This window comes from Nannospalax galili, unplaced genomic scaffold (genome assembly GCF_000622305.1).
Source record: "Nannospalax galili isolate Female #2095 unplaced genomic scaffold, S.galili_v1.0 scaffold321, whole genome shotgun sequence".
Lineage (NCBI taxonomy): Eukaryota > Metazoa > Chordata > Mammalia > Rodentia > Spalacidae > Nannospalax > Nannospalax galili.
The window spans coordinates 3,086,311-3,104,186 of NW_008345972.1; the positions used below are offsets into that span (position 1 = coordinate 3,086,311).

Genomic DNA, 17,876 nt, shown 5'->3' on the forward strand with positions numbered 1-17,876 from the left:
TCTCTCTTTTGATTTTATATTGGAGTGGCCAGATTGCTTTTGTCTTCAGGAGTTCCCACAGAGGCCCAAGTCAAATGAGGATCAGATGCTCTCAGGCTTTCTTCTAAGGTCTGGATCCCTCCAGGAAAGATTTTTGCCTCAGGAATTTGGGGGTTTGGCTGGCCTGGGAGCAAGGCCCAGGAAAGATGCTGGTCTTGGGCAGCTGGTGGCCGTGCCACCCAGAGATACAAAGGGAGATAGGGGTGGGGAGAGGCCCCAAGGACTCCTGGGGACTGCACTGAGGAACTGGGTTGGTCTGGATGCAAAGGATCAGGAAGCCAAGAGGTCAGCCCCAATGTCCAGGAAAGAGGCTGGAGGGTTGTACAGCCCAGGGAAGTGGAGGGAAATGAGGGCAGGGACCAGGCCCAGAGGGCTCCTGGGGACCACAGAAGGAACTGGGTTGGTCTGGATGCAAAGGATCAGGAAGCAGTGGTGGTTCCCCGGTGTCTGGGGTGCTAAGCACCCAGGCTAGGAGGAGAGACAGATGGGGGAGATGGGAGGGTGAATGAGGCTGGGGAGGAGGCATGGAAGATGTGATCAACTTACCCAGGACAGAGGCTGGCGGGTCATGCAAGCCCAGGGAAGCAGAACCCAATGTTTATTTTTTAAATTGATAAGACACCTTATCCTGAACTTAGCAGACCCTGCCCTTAAGAGGTCTGGGTCCAGCGGGGAGGGCAACAGTCTGAAAGGCTATAGAAATGTCTTGGAAATGTCAGCAGACATCTGAAATTTAGCATGTCTAAGAGAGAATTGTCAGGCTGGAGAGATGGCTCAGAGGTTAAGAGCACTGACTGCTCTTGCAGAGGACCCCGGTTCAATTCCCAGCACCCACATGGCAACTACAAAACATTCTTAACTCCAGTTCCAGAGGCATCTGGAACCTACCTCTTCTGACCTCTGAGGCTTTGCACAACACAGGTGCACTCACATACATGCAGGCTATACACTCATACATATAAAATAAAAATAATAAAATATTTTTAAAAAGAGAGAATTGTCTCTTCCCTCAAACTGCTCCTCCTTCAGACTTCCAAGTCTCAGTGAGTAGTACCTCCATTCACCAACTTAATTGAGTTAACTGAGACCCTGGAGTAAATGAAAAGGACAGAGTGAGCTGGGAACTGGCATACATTTATCAATCCACTGATATCTGCTCTTAACTGTAGATACAATGTGACCAGTTGCTTTAATTTTCTACCACATTGACTTCCCCACAAAGATGATCTGTAACTGGAATTGTGACAAACTTGAGGGCCTCAAGACAAACTTGAGGGCCTAGCAAGATGGCTCTGTGGATAAAGGTGCTTGCTACCAAGGCTGATGATCTAAGTTCAGTCCCTGGGAATTGCATGGTGGAAGGAGAGAACAGACTCCTTCAAGTTGTCCTTTGATCTCCTGTGCACAGAAATAAATAAGTAAATGAAATTTAAATTTTTTATTTTTAGGGGCTGGAGATATGGCTCAGCAGTTAAGAGTACTGGCTGCTCTTGTGGAGGAACCAGGTTCAGTTCCCAGCACCCACATAGCAGCTAACAACTGTCCTAAACTCCAGTTCCAGGGGATCTGACACCCTCTTCTGTCCTCCTTGAGGACATGGGTGCACTTACACACATGCAGGCAATATGCTTGTACACATTAAAAAAAATTTTTTTGATGTTTATTTTTAAATTTGTTTTGTTGTTGTTTGATGTTGTTTTTGTCTTTTTATTTGTTTTATGTGCATGGGTGTTTTGCCTGAAAAGATAAGTGAAAATGGTTGTTAGCCAGTGCTCTTAACTGCTTGAGCCATCTTTCCAACCCAATATTTTAAATTTTATTTATTCTTAGTATGTATATGAGTGTTTTGCCTGCGTGTACATAAGAGCACCCCTGCATGCAATGCCCATGGAGGCCAGAAAAAGGCATCAGATGCCTTGGAACTGGAGTTTTGGATGGTGGTTAGCTATTACATGGGTGCTGGGAACTGAACCCAGGTCCTCTAGAAGAGCAGCCTTAACCACTTAAAAACTGAAACTTGGTTAGTCCCAGCACTCAGGAGGTAGAAGCAGATGGATCTCTCTGAATTCAAGGCCAACCTGGTCTACAAAGTGAATTCTAGGGCTCCAGGGAGACCCTGTCTCAAAAAGACCAAAAAAAAAAAAAAAAAACAAACAAACAAACAAAAAACCCTGAAACTTGGAGCTCTTTGATTCCTGGTGCTTGTTAGTTAGTTTGTTTGAGTGTTTGATTGTTTGTGAGTGATGATAGGGTCTCAGTCGTAGCCCAGGCCGCCCCCCACTTCTTTTTCCAGGACAGCTGGGGCTCCAGGGAGACCCTGTCTCAAAAAGACCAAAACAAATATTTTTATTATTTTTTAAGTGTATGAGTGTTATGCGCCTGCATGTATGTAAGTGCATTGCAGAAGACAGAAGGACAGAAGAGGGCATCAGATCCTCTGGAACTGGAGTTACAGATGGCTGTTAGCTGCTAAGTGGGAGCTGGGATTCAAACCCAGGTCTTTTGCAAGAACAGCCAGTGCTCTTATCCACTGAGCCATCTCTCCAGCCCCTGCCCACCACTTCTATATGTAGCCAAAGATAACCTTGAATTGGTGATCCTCCTGCCTCCACCTCCCAAGTGCAGAGATTATAGTGTGTACCACCACACCAGCCTGATTCCTCTTCTTTAGTTCCTCACATCTAATTCAAAAAGTCATGATGACTGTGGGTCCTAAAGGCATTTCAAAACAACCCTCCCAAGTCCTCATCACTATTCTAATCCAAGCTACCCCATTCCTCTTGTAGCAGAGGTTCAGAGACTCATTAAAGAGGGAACAGCACAGCATAAAGGAAAGCAAAACATTAAATTAGAATCTTGAGTGAAGCACCAGGAGGCTCTCTACTGAGGGAACAGAGGCCCTGAGTTCCAGTCCCACTGCTTTTGCAGAGGACCCAGGTTTGATTCCCAGCATGTACTTGGCACCTAACAACTGTTAACTTCAGCTCCAGAGGATCTGATGCCCTCTTCTGGTCTACAGGCATTGCACTGCACTCAAATTGTGCATTACATGCAGGCAAAACACTGATACACATAAAACAAAAATAAAAACTTAGAACAGAGAATTTGTTTTCTAATAAGGAAACTAACTAAGCAAACTGAACTAATGGCCTGTGGAATGAGTGCTCTTTTTTACATTTTAAAAAAATTATTTTTTTAAGCTGGGCATGGTGGCTCACGCCTTTAGTCTCAGCACTTGGGAGGGAGAGGCAGGCAGATCTCTGTGAGTTCAAGGCCAGCCTGGTCTACATAGTGAGTTCTAGGCCAGCTGGGGCTACAGGGAGACCCTGTCTCAAAAAGACCAAAAAAATTATTTATTTTTATTTTATGTGTATATTTTGCCTGCATATATGGAAATGCAAGTGTTATGTAATATCACAGGAGGGTGTTGGATCCCCTGGAACAGGAGTTAATAGATAGTTGGTTGTTAGCCAGCATGTGGATGCTACAAACCAAACTCAGGTCCTCTGGAAGAGCAGTCAGAGCTCTTAACCTCTGAGCCTTCTCTCCAGCCCAGAGTGCTCTTTTTCTTACTAAGTCTGGGGTCTGGAACACTGCGTTCCTTTATCTACCTCAACACTCATGTCTGTGCAGCTTTATGCTTTATGCTTGACAACCACCATTGCATATGGTCAACATACTCTCAGCAGCGTTCAGACTTCTCCTCCTCCTCCTTCTACCTCTTCTTCCTCTTCCTATTCTTCTTCTTCTTCGTGGCTTTTTTTTTTTCTTTAGATGGGGTTTCCTTGTAGTCCCAGCTGTCCTGGAACTCTCTATGTAGAATTGGCTGGCCTCAAACTCACAAAGATCAGCCTGCCCTCTGGCTCACAAGTACTGGGATTAAAGGCGTGCACCACCACATCCAGCTTTTTTTTTTTTTTTTTTTTTTTTTTTTTTTTTTTTAATGTGTTTGAGTGCACCTGTATTGTGCAATGTGGCTAGCCTTGAACTCAGAGAGATCCACCTGCCTCTGGCTCCCAAGTGCTGGGATTAAAGGTGTGCGTCACCATGCCCAGCCCCAACACATCATCTAACAGACACCTACCACCACCTTCTAATAGAGCTTCCTGATTCCACTATGTTGCCCCCTCTACAACATTCTCTACATAGGACAATGGAAAAGGCAGATAATGCCAGTCATCTGCTGAAAGCTGGGGTGGGGTTGGGTATGTAACTCAATAGGTATAATGCCTACCTAGCATTCATGAAGCCCTGGGTTTGATCCCCAGCAACACATTAAACCAGGCATGGTGGCATACACCTATAATCTCAGTACTCAGGAGGCAGAAGCAGGAGGATCAAGAATTCAATGTTATCTTTGGCTACATATAAAATTTGAGGCCTGGATTACAGGAACCCTTTCTCAAAAGAAGAAAGAAAACTAGTTAGTTATTAATCTGTTAATGGCTTCTTCATTGCACTTAGGATCAGAGAAGGCAAGGATACAACAGGCATTGTCCATGACAGACAAAAACAGGTTTCTAAGTAAGCTGTGTCAAAATTGTTAGAATCAAAGTGGAGTCATTTTGTCAAACTCTTGACCAAAATAAATATGTCAGACTAGGAGGCTGTGAAGGAGGGGATCTCATGTGTGTATAAATGATGGGAACTATCTAGAAAGGACTCAGCCAGAACTACAACTGCACAAAGGCCACCACAACCTCAGACAGAAAACATTTCTGCAAGGACATCATTCAGAAACTCCCTACTTAATCTCACACTGGCACCATGTTTATTATTAATCTTTGTAGCTAAAGATTACTGTTACAAAACTTTATGTAATCTTCATTTCTCCTAAAAATGTCTCCTTGCCTCGGCCTCCTATGAGAACACTCATAGGTTACTATGGCATATACACTGAGGATGCTCTGCTATCTCCAAATATATATATTTTAGACACTCTGAGTGCCATTTAACAGCCCAGACCCCAGAGCCAAAAATGGAGGGGCTAATAGAACTTTCTTTGGATTCTTTTTTTTTTTCCTTTTTTTAGACAGGGTCTCCCTGTAGCCCCAGCTAGCCTGGAACTCTCTATGTAGACCAGGCTGGCATTGAACTTACAAAGATCCACCTGCCACTTGTTCCCAAGTGCTGGGATTAAAGGTTTGTACCACCACGCCTGGCTCTTTGAACTCTTATGGGGCTTTATGACATCCTATAACTATTCTCCTCCCCTACCTCCCCCTGCAGACCACAGTCCTCAGCTTACCTGTTGTACTCAAGTCTGATTATGGCATCTCTACTTTCCAGTCATAGTTTGCTTCCAGCTTCAGATTCTCAAGGGAGTCTGAGTGGCTCAGCTTGGACCAGCAGACTGCTCAAGGTCCAACCAACTGTTGAGGGGAAGGTCTCCAAATGTGGTCGTGAATAATGCCTCCCATTCTAGGGCTTGGCAGTGCTTACCTAGCATATACAGAGTCACGGGTTCTCCTCATTTCTGTTAACAAAGGGCTGGGTGCTCTTGTCCCCTCCCCTTGAATCTGGGCAGGCATTGTGACATACTTTGACCAATAGAACAACATAGGAGTACCACATCTGGAGATTTTAACAGTTCCTGCTTCCACCTCCTTGGAAGCCAGTTGCCACTCTAGGGTTTAAGGACATTCAAGCTAGATGACTAAATGTAGGGGTTACATACCAAGAGAGCCCTGTAGGAAGAGAGCTCATTTAGAATGTTCTAGTTTCGGCACACGAGCAGCTGAAAAGAGTGACTTAAGCAACTTCAGCCTACAGTACCACCTAGCTGAGCCTCATACCCAGTGACATGATAGATAATCACTGTTTCTGAAGCCACTTAAGTCATCCAGGAGATCACTGGAACATTGGCTAAGGACACGTCTTTAACACAATGTATCAGCGTAATACATTTCCAAGGGGGCTTCTCCCATTTGCCGGAGAGATGTACATTCCTGAGGCTGGAGCCGGAGCTATGCATTTCTCTTTGGCTTGGTGGTGGGACCTGACAGTGGTAGGAATTGGCAACTGTTGTCCTTGGAAACTGAGGCCTACCTCTTGGTACTTGAGACAGGATTTCTTGTCTCTGGAATGGTGGACAGAGGTCACTCTGCACCATCTACATTTGTGTTCAGTAATCAGTGCAAATAATCACAATCTTTTAGGTTGTTCTAGCTGAAGTACTAGCTTAGAATAGAGTCAGGACAATGGGGCACAGCAGTAAGGGACCACAAGGACTATGATGGCAATGGCTGGTAGTCTTTGCCACAAATGGATCCCTGATTCCCCCTACACACCTTAGGACCCTGATCTTGCAGAATGACAGCTGACCAAGTTGTTTTTGAATCTGAGGATGTGGATGTGAGCATTCAAGATATCTCAAGGGCTCCTCCTGCCTAGCTCCAGAGCAAGCCCTACAGTTTCTGTGTCTCTCCATAGCCATGGGATTTGTGGAGGGGTCCCTTCTGGGCCCCTGAGCATGGTCAAGCCTGGTCGAACAGGTCTGGCCTCTATGAATCAGGGTATGCCTAGGAGGGAGGCAACAAAGGTCCTGCAGACACCCCATAATGGCAACCAGCAGAGGCTCCATAATGGCAGCAGAAAGGCTCACCACAAAGTATAGAGGAGAGTCTCCATATCTTCTTATCATCTCTTGACTGCCCACAGGGGCAGTCCTGGGAAGGTAGAGGGAATGGAGTGCTGGAGGTGAAGAATATCTGGAAGCCCCAGTTACTTTGTGCATGTTCGCTTTGCTTGTTTGTTTTGAGGGAATGTCTCATGTATCACACACTGGCCTCAACTTACTATGTAGTCAATGACGACCTTAAACTTATGATCCTTCTGCCTCTACCTCCCAAATGCTGGGATTTAGGAATATGCCAATATGATGTGCACATTCGAGATATCCCAGTGGCTTCTTCCTGCCTGGCTCCAGAGCAAGTCCTAAAGTTTCTGTGTCTCTCCATAGCCCTGAGATTTGTAGAGGGGCCCCTTCTGGGCTCCCTGAGCATGGAACCCAGGGCTTTCTGCATCCTAAGCAAGCACTCCACCAACTGAAAAGCCCTTCCAGGAGAGCTTTGGAGGAGGAAACCTACCCATCACAGGCCTGCAGGAGCCATCCCTGCAGACTCTTATAGAAAGAGCTGCCCTGCTAAGAACTATTGCTGGGCAGTTATGTTGGCACTCGAAGGCATCCAACCTACAACCTTGGTAAACCAACAGCCACAGTATGGCCTGACAAGGCAACTCACATTCTGAGGAACTGGAGAGAGTAAAACAAGTGAGAAAGCAAGCAAGTCATGCAAGTGTCAGAAGAGTGTGCTGTATTGCTACTTCCTTACTTGCAACATGAAGTTGGAGTATATCCAAGCAAGGAGGAAGACTCCAGGTGAAGAATGATCCCTTCCAAAGCAGGAGCCATGATGCACAGGGACATTGAGGACTCCTAAAAAGCTTGAAGAGCCAAGAAGCTGCAAAGTAGGGTACCGAGGAATGACAGGAAGCTCTGAGGTCAGAGTGCCACCAGCTATCATGAAGGCTGGCTACAAGCAGGTGCTGAAGAACACTGACCAGTCTCCATCAGAATATCTGTAACATCTACCCATGAGAACCTCGAGATCAGGCCTGTTGAGATTCTCTCACAGAAGCGGGGGTCACTAGACCTGCACCTGAGACTCTAGTCTCTCCTTCCTGCAACTCCTTCCCCACTGTATGTAATTCTGCCAAAATCAGGGGTGGTTTCCTAGACTCTGAAGGTGATATACACAATGTGGAGAAAGTGAAAAGGGGAGTCTATCTATGCAGCTTATAGAGAAGTCATTGTTCATGCTGGGGTGAGACTTTCTAGTGATGGAGCTGTTTAGAGGTCACCCACACTCCTATAAGTAAGCATTCACCCACGCTCTTGTAAGTAAACCCAATAAAATCATTGGAACTTGGTAGAATTGTTAACTTTGGCCTGTCGTTGTTACCCTCTGGGGTGAGCACACATTTGTTCTCCTGAGGAAAAGTTCATGCAATACTAGGACTGACCCACCCTAAAAGTGCTCTTCAAAGGTAGGTACACAGGTACACAGGTGCAAGAGAGGCTGAAATATCAGGAGCAGATAAATGTGCCCCATTAACATGTATTTTATATCCATTTCTTTCTTTGGCTCCCTTGAGAATGTTAGCAGAGCTCCTCCTAGGCATCCACTCATCCTGACCTCTGCTAAGGACAGGGGCAGTTACTCGGATGGGGCAAGAGGAGCAAGGAATGGAGCACTCTGTGTGGTTTACAGGGATCTCGGGGGGTGGTCACCAGGACCCATGAAAACAGACTGGTCAATCAAGTTCTCCAACTCAGGCCCAGAAAAGCTAGGAGATGTGTGCTCATCCTCATAAGAGACCTTGTCTTCCTCCTCGCCGCCCCTGTCTTCATCCTCTTCCTCCTCACTGCCTCTGTCTTCATCTTCTTCACTGCCTTTATCATCATCTTGTTCATCCATGTTCACCATTTCCTTGGACATATCTATACGGCTGCTAGGGACTTTAGATAGTTTGGACTCTGATAGGTTTCTGGATGTCTGCTCCTGAGCTGTACCAAGATCCCAAGGGTTGAGCAGCTGGTGGATTGGCAACTCAGAGTGGAGGGAAGAGGAAGACTCTGTACCCTGGTCCTGATTGGAGTCATCAGTTGGTTCAGGCTGCCCAGAGGGGGTCTCTGTGCTGTGATGGGAGGTGTCAATATGGGAGGCACTAGGTTGGGAGGCTCTTGGTCTGGAGGTGTGCCTTGTGGCCTCCTGTGCCAACTCAGCCTGTTCCAACTTTCGCAGGAGGCAACTCCAGTTAATGTCTGAGGATAGGCGGATGTGGGTACCTTTCACCTTTTTAAAGCCCAGAAGGATGTCCATGAGAGCCTCAGTGACAGGGAAAGAGACAAAGCCAAGTTGCTTATTGAGGCTGTACTCAAACTTGTACTTGCAGACAAGCAAGGAGACTGCCTGATCAACCAAGAAGTTGGTGAGTTCCTCATGCCAGGGGTTGGAGATGTAGGACAAGGTAGGCAAGATGGAGGGCAGAGGCTTCTTCTTTGTTAACCTGGTGGGGCTCTGTGTAGCAGGCAAGGAGAGAAAAGACAACATGTCACCCCTTGTGGCTATCATTCCTCCTGCTGCCCTGTGATGCTCATCACATTCACTACACCCTCCTTGGCAGCACTGTCAGTTCTCCCTATGACAAACAGATGCCACATCTGTCACACTAAAGATACAGACATGCCACATCTGCTCTGCTGTAATTCTTTCATCCACCTGCCTCACCTGACAGGCCTGGTACAAAGCCCATGACCAGCCTGGACAGGCTAAGCTCTTGCAAGCTCACACACAGGCCTGTGTTCAGAGGGAATTATGCCTGGGCCCTCATGGTGGCAAGCTGAGGTACTTCCAGGGACTTCCAAGTTCAGGCCACCTAAGTCTTCATATACATTTCCTGACCAATGTTCCCTTAGTAGGGCAGAGAGACTGGAAAGTCCTACAGCTACATTAAAGGACACTAGACCCAAGAATACAGAGCCCTACTCTTAGCAAAAGCTCTTGTCCATAAGAGACAGGAACCTCTACATGTGGAAGGGCTTCTGGGATTCATATACAAACAATAAAACATATCCAGGCTGCAGGCTTGGTGACACATGCCTATACTCCCAGCATTTGGGAGGTAGAGGCAGGAGGATCAGGAGTCCAAGGGCACCCTCACATATTCTATATAGTGAGTTTGAGGCTAGCCTAGGCTACATGAGACCCTCTCAAAAAAAAAAAAAACAGGGTAAAAATTAGCCTTTATTTATTGTTGACAACACCTGATAATAGGTAGGCCAGGATTCTTGGTTCCCCCAACAGCTAGTACCCTACTCCAGGAGATTTCCACAGAGCAGGGCAAGAGCTCTTGACCTTGGGCACGAGTCAGTGACAGTGGCTACTAGGTGTGATGGCTGAAGAAACTCTTCCCCTGAAAATGTTTCTCCAAGACCTCCAGCCCTACTCTTGAGATCGTCTCTGAACATGGTGCAGTGGGAGAAGGGGAGATGTTGCTTACCAAAGAGGAGAATGAGGATAACATGGGGGAAAGGGAGGAGGAGGGAGAAGGGCAGGAAGAGGCAAGCTGATGAGGGAGAGGGCTCCTGAGACAGGTCTGGCAGGAGGCTACCTCCACTGTGATCCCAGGAGCAGGAAGGGTAAGGTGCAAGCCATGCCGGGGCTTGGCCATCTGGGAGCTCAGGACTACAGGTGGTTTCTGTAATTTGGGATCTGAGTCAGGGGACTCCTGTGTGGCCTGGAATGAGGGACTGAGGTCTTTGGGTTCTTCTGTGGGTATCACCTTGAGCCTGAATCTCGTAGCCATCTGGGCATTAGATATAGTGGGGGAACCCCGTCTGCTCCTGCTTTTTCTGTGAGATGTCTTGGTGCTGCAGGCTGTGGTAGGAGAACCACAGTGCTCCTCCCTGTCTTCCCTGTTGATGGGTATCGCCGCCTTAGAGTCATGCCCCAGACCAGAATTCACAGACAGCATTTGGGTGGGCTCTGAGGCAGCAGGGAAGAGAGGGAAGCCATTGTGGCGACAGGCTTTGCTGAGCTTGTCCACAGCCTGGCTGACCACACTCTGCAGGGCAGGAAAGAGGCGATTCCCAGCCAGGAAGTCCAGGGTATGATGAGGCTCCCGGTGTGAACAGTAGACAGGCAGGCTGAGTGCTACTTGCTGGCTCAGTAATGACTTTATCTCCTTGTGTAACCCTTGTTTGAGGAAAATCAGCTCCTGTTCTCCAGGTCCCAGCTCTGATGCTTCAGGAGTGCCTGAGCTGGAGCCCAGAAGCCCTGCAAACCAAGAAAGAGGCTGCTCCCGGGTCCACTGCCTGCTGGTCTGGCTGCCCAGAGAGTCCCACAGCAGGGAGTCCTTCTGGGAGCAGGACTGATTCAGGTCTTTCTGCAAAAAGAAGGGAATGCTGAGAAGTGTCTAGGAACTCAGCCAGGCCTAATCCTGGCCCAATTCTCAGGTCCACCTTCCACAAGCCCCAGCCCTAGCTCCAGATCTCACCCCTTTGTTTTCCAGTTGCAGTAGCCTCTTGAGGTTTTTCTCCAGCAGGAGTCTGTCCCTCATTGGTGGCAGTGAGCCTATACCTCGGGCACCTGGGTCTTTGCCCTGGTTGTGGGAGCCCAGCCAGTCAGCTATGATGCTATGGGAGTCAGACATGGAACTGGAGCAGGATGGGTAATTGTTAGGGCGTCTAGTGCACAGAGTGGGCCGAGCACGGTGTCTGTGCACAGTGCTGAAGCTGGGTCGGGCTCGTGTTCCGCGCCTGACATTTGGCTCCAACATAGGATCTTTTACATCCACCAGTGGCAACCCAGCCTCTGTCTTCATGGTGGCCATATGCTCTGTTGCCTTCTCCACCACTGACTGCAAGCTGTCCAGTACCGGGCCCTCAGTCAGGAAATCCAGGAAGCTGCCGAAGGTCTGAGGGCACTTAGGGTTTTGCCAATAGCCCTGGTTCACTGATGGTGGGTGTGGGACATGTCCCAGTTTTAAGGCTGGACCCATTTCTGGCAACAGTGGTTTCTTGGGTAGCTGGACCTGAACAGAAAGTCTAGTCACAGCAGGCAGGGTGCCCTGCAAGGGAAGGGCTCTGGAGTTTTCCCAGGGTGCTACTAGTAAGTGGGTGGGAATTCAGCAATGGAAGAAACTTTTTTTCTCTCTCTTTTGTTGGTGCTGGGTCTTGAGCATGCTATGCAAGTGCTCAACCATTGAATTGAATTTTAAAATGTTTAAATAACATTATTTACTTATCTATTTACTTATCTATTTGTGTGTGCGTGCACATAGGCATGCATGTGTGTGAATGAGTGTGTGCCACAGTGAACAGGTGGAGGTCAGAGGACAATTTGTGGTAATTGATTCTCTCTATCCACCATGAGGGTCTTAGGGATCAAACTCAGGTCATCAGGCTTGGCAACAAGCGCCATTTATTGACTGAGCCATCTTCACCCACCAGCCCTGAATTGCAGTCTACAGTCATGGGATCCTCAACTACCTCCACGCAGTGCACACAACTGCCCTTCTTGGGCTCAGTTTCCTTCTCTGCAAAGTGGAAGTCTATTTAGAGTTGCCCTGAAGGGTCCCCAACACCAACATTTCACTTATGTAAGGCCTGGCTGAAAGCCTGAAAGTGGGATTCTGTGTTCACACATCATGTGAACCAGCAATCCTGCGAACCATCTCTCTCTCCACCTCCTCCTCTCCCCCTAGCACAGGCCTGCCCTTATTTTCGTGCTGCACTTGAGGTCCTGAGCCTGCTTCTCCAACTTCAAGTTGACTCCATACTCCCTCTCTGGGTTCCTAGGCCATCCAAGTTCCTCTGTTGTGGCTGGAGAATCAAAGTGGCAGTGATCTGGGCCTAGCAAGCTGTCGTTAAGGGAAGTCAAAGCTACAATAAGGACTTCCCTAAGTGACCCTGTGAGATCTACTGGAAATTAGAAAGCTGAGGGAAGTGGTCCAGATAACTAGTGTCAGGGCGGCTGGGCATACTTACCGGAGCTATGTATGTTCTATGACCCGCCTCGTCATCAGCCAGGTATCCTGAGTGGTGGCAGTGCCTGGCCATGATGTGGAGACTTGCTCCCTGTCTCCTCTCTCAAGTTCCGGAGCACAGATGCAGACTCTTCTGCATGGGGTGGGGAGAAGAAGTGATCCAGGCCTCCGCAGATCCAGGCTATTCCCATTGGGTCGGTGGCCCTAAAACCCACCTTCATACACACCACCCTTCCTCTGCGTCGACGCGCCAGGCTTCTGCGAATTATCCCTTTCCCAAGTGGTGGCCACCTGTCTGCAACAGTGTCTGGGTCGGGGAGTGTGCCCAGCCCTCCCCGGTGCCCTAACCTGCTCACCAGTCACCGCTGTACTTCTTGTGGTTCGCGCGGTCAGCACGCTTTTATGGACTACTGCACAGAGCCCTGGAGTCGTTCCACAGCTTCCCAGCTTGCTCATTTACATACTTCGTCCTGATTGGTTAACAACGGGCCACTCGCTGACTAGCTTCCCCGACACAATGGTTGGGGGTGGGGCCCACCTTGGCTCCTCCCCCACCGCCCTGGACTCACTCTATCCTGCTTAAATTTTCTGGTAACCAGAGGCCTGGACGTACTAATAGATCCTCTTCATTCTGCCAGGAGGTCTGAACCTGAGGCTCGGATCTCTGATCCTCAGGGCAAAAGCCAATGTTCCACTGTGACACAAACACTTTCCTTAGCTCTTTCCTGGTGGCTGCACAGACTTGGTCCTTCTCTGTCGGCTTCCTTCTAGGGGACTCTTTCCTCATTCAGTGTGGACGACCCAGTATCCGACATGGGTCATCTTCCTTTTGTTAGTCTTCATGGGAGCAGTGGAGAGTCCTGGCTTTCAGCACAGACCGAACTTTAATTCCTGTCGCTGCTGGTTCTTGTTGGTGTGACTAAACATCTCAGCACTGGCTCCTCTGTGAATTGAGTTGAGCGTCCTTCCACCAGGAACTATGGGGATTACAGGAAACCTTAAAACACACTTGGTGGCCTATAGAACCCATATAATCTTACCTCTTTTCTTTCCCCCTTCATCCCAGATAGGCTGTCATCCCCAACATATTCATAGCAAGCCCACACTAGATGCCATTATTATTATTATTATTATTATTATTATTTTGTCTACCAGCTGGCACTTTTTTTTTTTTTTGGTTTTTTTGAGACAGGGTCTCTCTGTAGCCCCAGGGGACCTGGAACTCGTTACTTAGACCAGGTTGTTCTTGGCCTTGAACTCAGAGATCCACCTGCCTCTGCTTCCTGAGTGCTGGGATCAAAGGCATGTGCTATCAGGCCCGGCTCCAGCTGGCACTTCTTTAGGGCAGGAACCAAAGCAGTCAACCCTAATCTCTAATAATTCCACTGTTCAACACAAGAGGAGCTTAGTTGCTTTCTCTTTCCAATCTATGGACTTCAGGGCCTAAGGGCCTCTGCTCTGTCCTGGAGCAGCTTCCTAGTGGGGCATACTATAGTGGCTGGTTGAGGTCTGATGGTTCAACAGTCACTAGGATTGGACACGGCAGTGTTTATGCCAAGAAGTTGGGTGAAAGGCTCTCTGAGGCCTCCAACCCTTACAAGGCACCACAAGGTACTGCAGTGCTCAACCTCTACTCATCCCTCTCTGCCTCTGATCCTGGAGGGCCTATGAGCACCAGAGCAGATCAGGTCCAGAGCTTCAGAGGTCAGTCCCTGCTCCACTTCTCTCTTCAAATGTCAGTTTCCTTAACTGTAAAACAGAAATGAAATTACCAGTCTCATAAGCTGGACCCACACTTTCCATAGTGAAAAATCAACACAGGCTGGGGATGTGGCTCAGTTGGTAGAGTGCTTGTCTAGTATGCATGAAGCCTTGAGTTTGATCCCCTCACCACATAAACCACACATGGTAGCACACACTTGTAGTCTTATCACTGAGGAGGTAGAAGCAAGGGTATCAGAATTTCAAGGCCATCCTCACCTGCATAGTGAGGTCAAACTGAGATACATGAGACTGTGTTTCAAAAAATAAAATCAAGACAGTAACATCACAATGCAAACTCTGACTGTCATCATGGTGATAACTGGTAAGCCATGGGTAAGGAAGACTTTTCTGGACAAACAGAAAAAAAGTGAGGTTATGAACATAAAAGTTTGCCCGAAGTTCAAGATGGAAATGAGCTGATGTTTTTTCCAATGAATGCACTATATGCATAATCATTTTTGTTGTTGTGTAGAAAGCTTTTATTAAGAAAAAGCTAGGCATGCTAACACACTTTTAATCCCAGTACTCGGGAGGTAGAGGCAGGTGGACCTCTGTAAGTTTGAGGCCAACCTGGTCTATATAGCAAGTTCCAGATCACCCACTGCTACACAGTCAGACCCTGTCTCAAAAACCAAAAAGAAAAAAGGCTCCCCATAGGAAAATCAGTGAAGAACAATTTGAAAGTATAAAACAGCTAGTGACATGAAAGGTTCATAGGCACTGCATAAAAATAAAAGAAACATTACAAGAATGAAACAATAGGATCATCTTTGAGTGGTGAAGAAGTGGATGTTGTTTTTCTTGAAAATACTGGAAGGACAGTACACTGCCCAGAAAGTTAGCAGTGGTAAGCTCTAGGAAGAGCGAGGGAAATTATTCTTCAATATGTCCTTCGTTTTTGTCATTAAAAAAAAAAAAAAACTTTTCAAAACAATTTTGCAGTCAAGGAAGGACGTCAGAGCACAGTGGGCAAGGGCCTTTGCAGGACCCGCAGGAGACCTCTAGGGGGCGAGAACAAAGGCGGCGTGCAGTGGCATTTAGCCGTGTGCGTCAGGCGGGGCCTCGACAGCGTTCAAGGGCGGGGTCTGGATTCTCCGTCCAGCCCCTTCTCCTCCGGTCTCAGGCCAGGGTTCGAGGCGGCCATGGCCCGGCCGCGGGTGCTGTTGGTTGTCACTGCGGATGACTTTGGTTACTGCCTGAGGCGCGACGAGGGCATCGTGGAGGCCTTTCTGGCAGGCACCGTGACCAGCGTATCCCTGCTGGTCAACGGCACGGCCGCAGAGAGAGCAGCGGAGCTGGCCCGCAAGTGAGGGTGGCCCCCACCGGAGCGGGCGGGTTTCGGGGCGCCCCGCCCCACTGCAGCCAGTGCTGGCTCTCGCGCTCCGCCCGCAGGTACAGCATTCCCACGGGTCTCCACGCCAACCTGTCTGAGGGCCGCCCGGTGGGCCCGGCCCGCCACAGCGCGTCGTCGCTGCTCAACCGCGAAGGCTTCTTTCTCGGCAAGATGGGATTCCGGGAGGCGGTAGCGGCTGGAGATGTGGCTTTGTCCCAGGTGCGGAGGCGCGGCTGCAGGAGGATGCTCACGATGACCCTCAAAGCTCAGCCCCGAGGGTTCCGTGAAGTCCCTAGGGAAGGAGCGGGCTCGGATCCTGATACTGGAGCTGTCAGCGGGAGGCACCAGGCAGGGATCCTCCTCCGTGGCTGCTTCCAGAAGCTCAAGGTGTCTGTGCCCCTCCCTGCAGGTGCGGGAGGAGCTAGAGGCCCAACTCAGCCGCTTCCAGGAGTTGCTGGGCAGGCCCCCCACGCACGTGGATGGGCACCAGCACGTGCACGTGCTCCCAGGTATGGGGACTGACGCACCCAGCTTGGGGGGGGGGGCTTCCCGCCGGGATTGTAGGTCGATGTTTCCCGCTGATCTCGCCCCTTTGAGCCCGCTCCCCCTGCAGGCGTGTGTCAGGTGTTCGCCGAGGCGCTGCAGGCCTACCGGGTGCGCTTCACGCGGCTGCCGCTTGAACGCGGTGTGGGAGGCTGTGCCTGGCTGGAAGCCCCCGCGCGCGCCTTCGCTTGCACTGTAGAGCGCGATGCCCAGGCCGCCGTGGGCCCCTTCTCCCGCCATGGCCTGCGGTGAGCACGAATCCCCGCCCTATCCCCCATAGGTTCCAGTGAGTTCACCTGGTCATTTCCCAACCCAGAAAAGGATCAGAAATTGACCCGCTGCCCTGTCCCACCTAGCCCTTCGTGTCCTCTGGCCGCGCCGCTGATGCCCTGGCATTCACAGGTGGACCGACGTCTTTGTGGGCCTGAGCACTTGTGGCCGGCACATGTCTGCTTCTCGGGTCTTGGGGTCCTTGGCGCGGGCCCTGGAAGATATCCCAGCAGGCCACGCCCTGACTGCCGAGCTGATGGCACACCCTGGGTATCCCAGTGTGCCTCCAACTGGGGGCTGCGGTGAGGGCCCCGACGCTTTCTCCTGTTCTTGGGAGCGACTGCATGAGCTGCAGGTCCTCACAGCACCCACTCTGCGGGCTCGGCTTGCCCAGAATGGTGTGCAGCTCTGCGCCATTGACGACCTAGATTCCAAGAGGCCAGCGGATATAGTCCCTTGTGAGGCAACTCTAGAATCCTGCCTGGAGTCGTCTCCATCCTGACATAGTCGGCCAGCGAGGCACTAATGCCTCTCACTGTCGGAAAAGGTCAGGCCTGAGCTCTGGCCCAGGGTCTGACTTCTTAAGGTGAGATACCACGAACCCTGTTCCGGGGTCCTTGTAGCTTGGGCAGCCCCTCCTGGCTGCAAGCAGGCCCAGACTGTGACATCTGGACCTTAGACCTGCAGAATATTTAGTGCCAACCCAATGTTGCAGTGTAAACACTTGTTTAGGAGCAGTGAGAGGTTGGTGTGTTAATAAAATAATGTCTTTCAGATTTGGGTGGTTTTATAAATGGTGCTCAGGACACATTCACAGAAATAATAGGCTCCTCCGTGGCTCAGACCAAGAAAATAGGCAGACACATCATACTCTAATTTTGTTCATGCTTAGATGTTTTTTTGCTTTGCTTTAAAGTCTTGTTTAGCTTTTTAAAATTTTTATTACATGCATTTGTGCTTGGGTATATATAGAGGAAGCACACATATGCCATGGTGCATGTGTGTTTTGTTTTGATCTTTTTTTTGAGACAAGGTCTCTGTAGCCCCAGCTGGCATGGAATTTGTAGTCCAGGCTGGCCTTGAACTCACAGAAATCCACCTGCCTTGGCCTCCTGAGTGCTGGGACTAAAGGCGTGCACCACTGTTTTGTTTTTGACATGGGGTCTTATGTTGCTCAGACTGGCCTGAAATCCTGGACTCAAGGGATCCTCCAACATCAACTCCCTAAATAGCTAGGATTGCTAGAATGAACCACTGTGCCCTAGCAATACTTACATTTTTTAATTTTTAGGAAGGAGAGTACAGGTAGTTGTCTGACTGCTGTTTCCAGGAGGCATATAACCTCAATTTTATTTTTTTGAGACAGGGACTCCCT

At 49.2% G+C, this 17,876-nt stretch overlaps 3 protein-coding genes across 3 annotated transcripts; 1 reads left to right on the forward strand and 2 right to left on the reverse strand.

Moving 5' to 3' along the window:
• Positions 1 to 7,347: 7,347 nt before the first annotated feature.
• LOC115071909 (coiled-coil domain-containing protein 116-like) lies at positions 7,348 to 9,667 on the reverse strand. Its single transcript, XM_029567899.1, has one exon. It carries the CDS (start codon positions 9,174 to 9,176, stop codon positions 8,307 to 8,309), a length of 870 nt encoding a protein of 289 aa, XP_029423759.1. The 5' UTR covers positions 9,177 to 9,667; the 3' UTR covers positions 7,348 to 8,306.
• A 223-nt stretch (positions 9,668 to 9,890) lies between these two features.
• On the reverse strand, positions 9,891 to 14,322 carry LOC103741449 (coiled-coil domain-containing protein 116). Its single transcript, XM_029567900.1, has 3 exons — positions 12,593 to 14,322; positions 11,101 to 11,631; positions 9,891 to 10,989 (listed from the first exon to the last, which is right to left on the reverse strand). Exons 1-3 carry the CDS (start codon positions 12,662 to 12,664, stop codon positions 9,988 to 9,990), a joined length of 1,605 nt encoding a protein of 534 aa, XP_029423760.1. The 5' UTR covers positions 12,665 to 14,322; the 3' UTR covers positions 9,891 to 9,987.
• A 966-nt stretch (positions 14,323 to 15,288) lies between these two features.
• On the forward strand, positions 15,289 to 17,498 carry Ydjc (YdjC chitooligosaccharide deacetylase homolog). The gene is made up of 5 exons (XM_008842228.3): positions 15,289 to 15,661; positions 15,748 to 15,907; positions 16,098 to 16,197; positions 16,302 to 16,479; positions 16,634 to 17,498. Exons 1-5 carry the CDS (start codon positions 15,498 to 15,500, stop codon positions 17,001 to 17,003), a joined length of 972 nt encoding a protein of 323 aa, XP_008840450.1. The 5' UTR covers positions 15,289 to 15,497; the 3' UTR covers positions 17,004 to 17,498.
• Positions 17,499 to 17,876: the final 378 nt, after the last annotated feature.

What these genes read in the sequence shown, in the direction of transcription:
- LOC115071909 (XM_029567899.1), bottom strand. Translation starts at nt 9,176, where the DNA reads ATGATAGCCACAAGGGGTGACATGTTGTCTTTTCTCTCCTTGCCTGCT.
- LOC103741449 (XM_029567900.1), bottom strand. Translation starts at nt 12,664, where the DNA reads ATGGCCAGGCACTGCCACCACTCAGGATACCTGGCTGATGACGAGGCG. An exon ending in ATAGAACATACATAGCTCCG is followed by an intron (nt 11,632 to 12,592) that starts GTAAGTATGCCC and finishes GTTCAGGTCCAG; the next exon opens with CTACCCAAGAAACCACTGTT. An exon ending in TGCAACTGGAAAACAAAGGG is followed by an intron (nt 10,990 to 11,100) that starts GTGAGATCTGGA and finishes TTCTTTTTGCAG; the next exon opens with AAAGACCTGAATCAGTCCTG.
- Ydjc (XM_008842228.3), top strand. Translation starts at nt 15,498, where the DNA reads ATGGCCCGGCCGCGGGTGCTGTTGGTTGTCACTGCGGATGACTTTGGT. An exon ending in GAGATGTGGCTTTGTCCCAG is followed by an intron (nt 15,908 to 16,097) that starts GTGCGGAGGCGC and finishes CCCTCCCTGCAG; the next exon opens with GTGCGGGAGGAGCTAGAGGC. An exon ending in GCACGTGCACGTGCTCCCAG is followed by an intron (nt 16,198 to 16,301) that starts GTATGGGGACTG and finishes CTCCCCCTGCAG; the next exon opens with GCGTGTGTCAGGTGTTCGCC.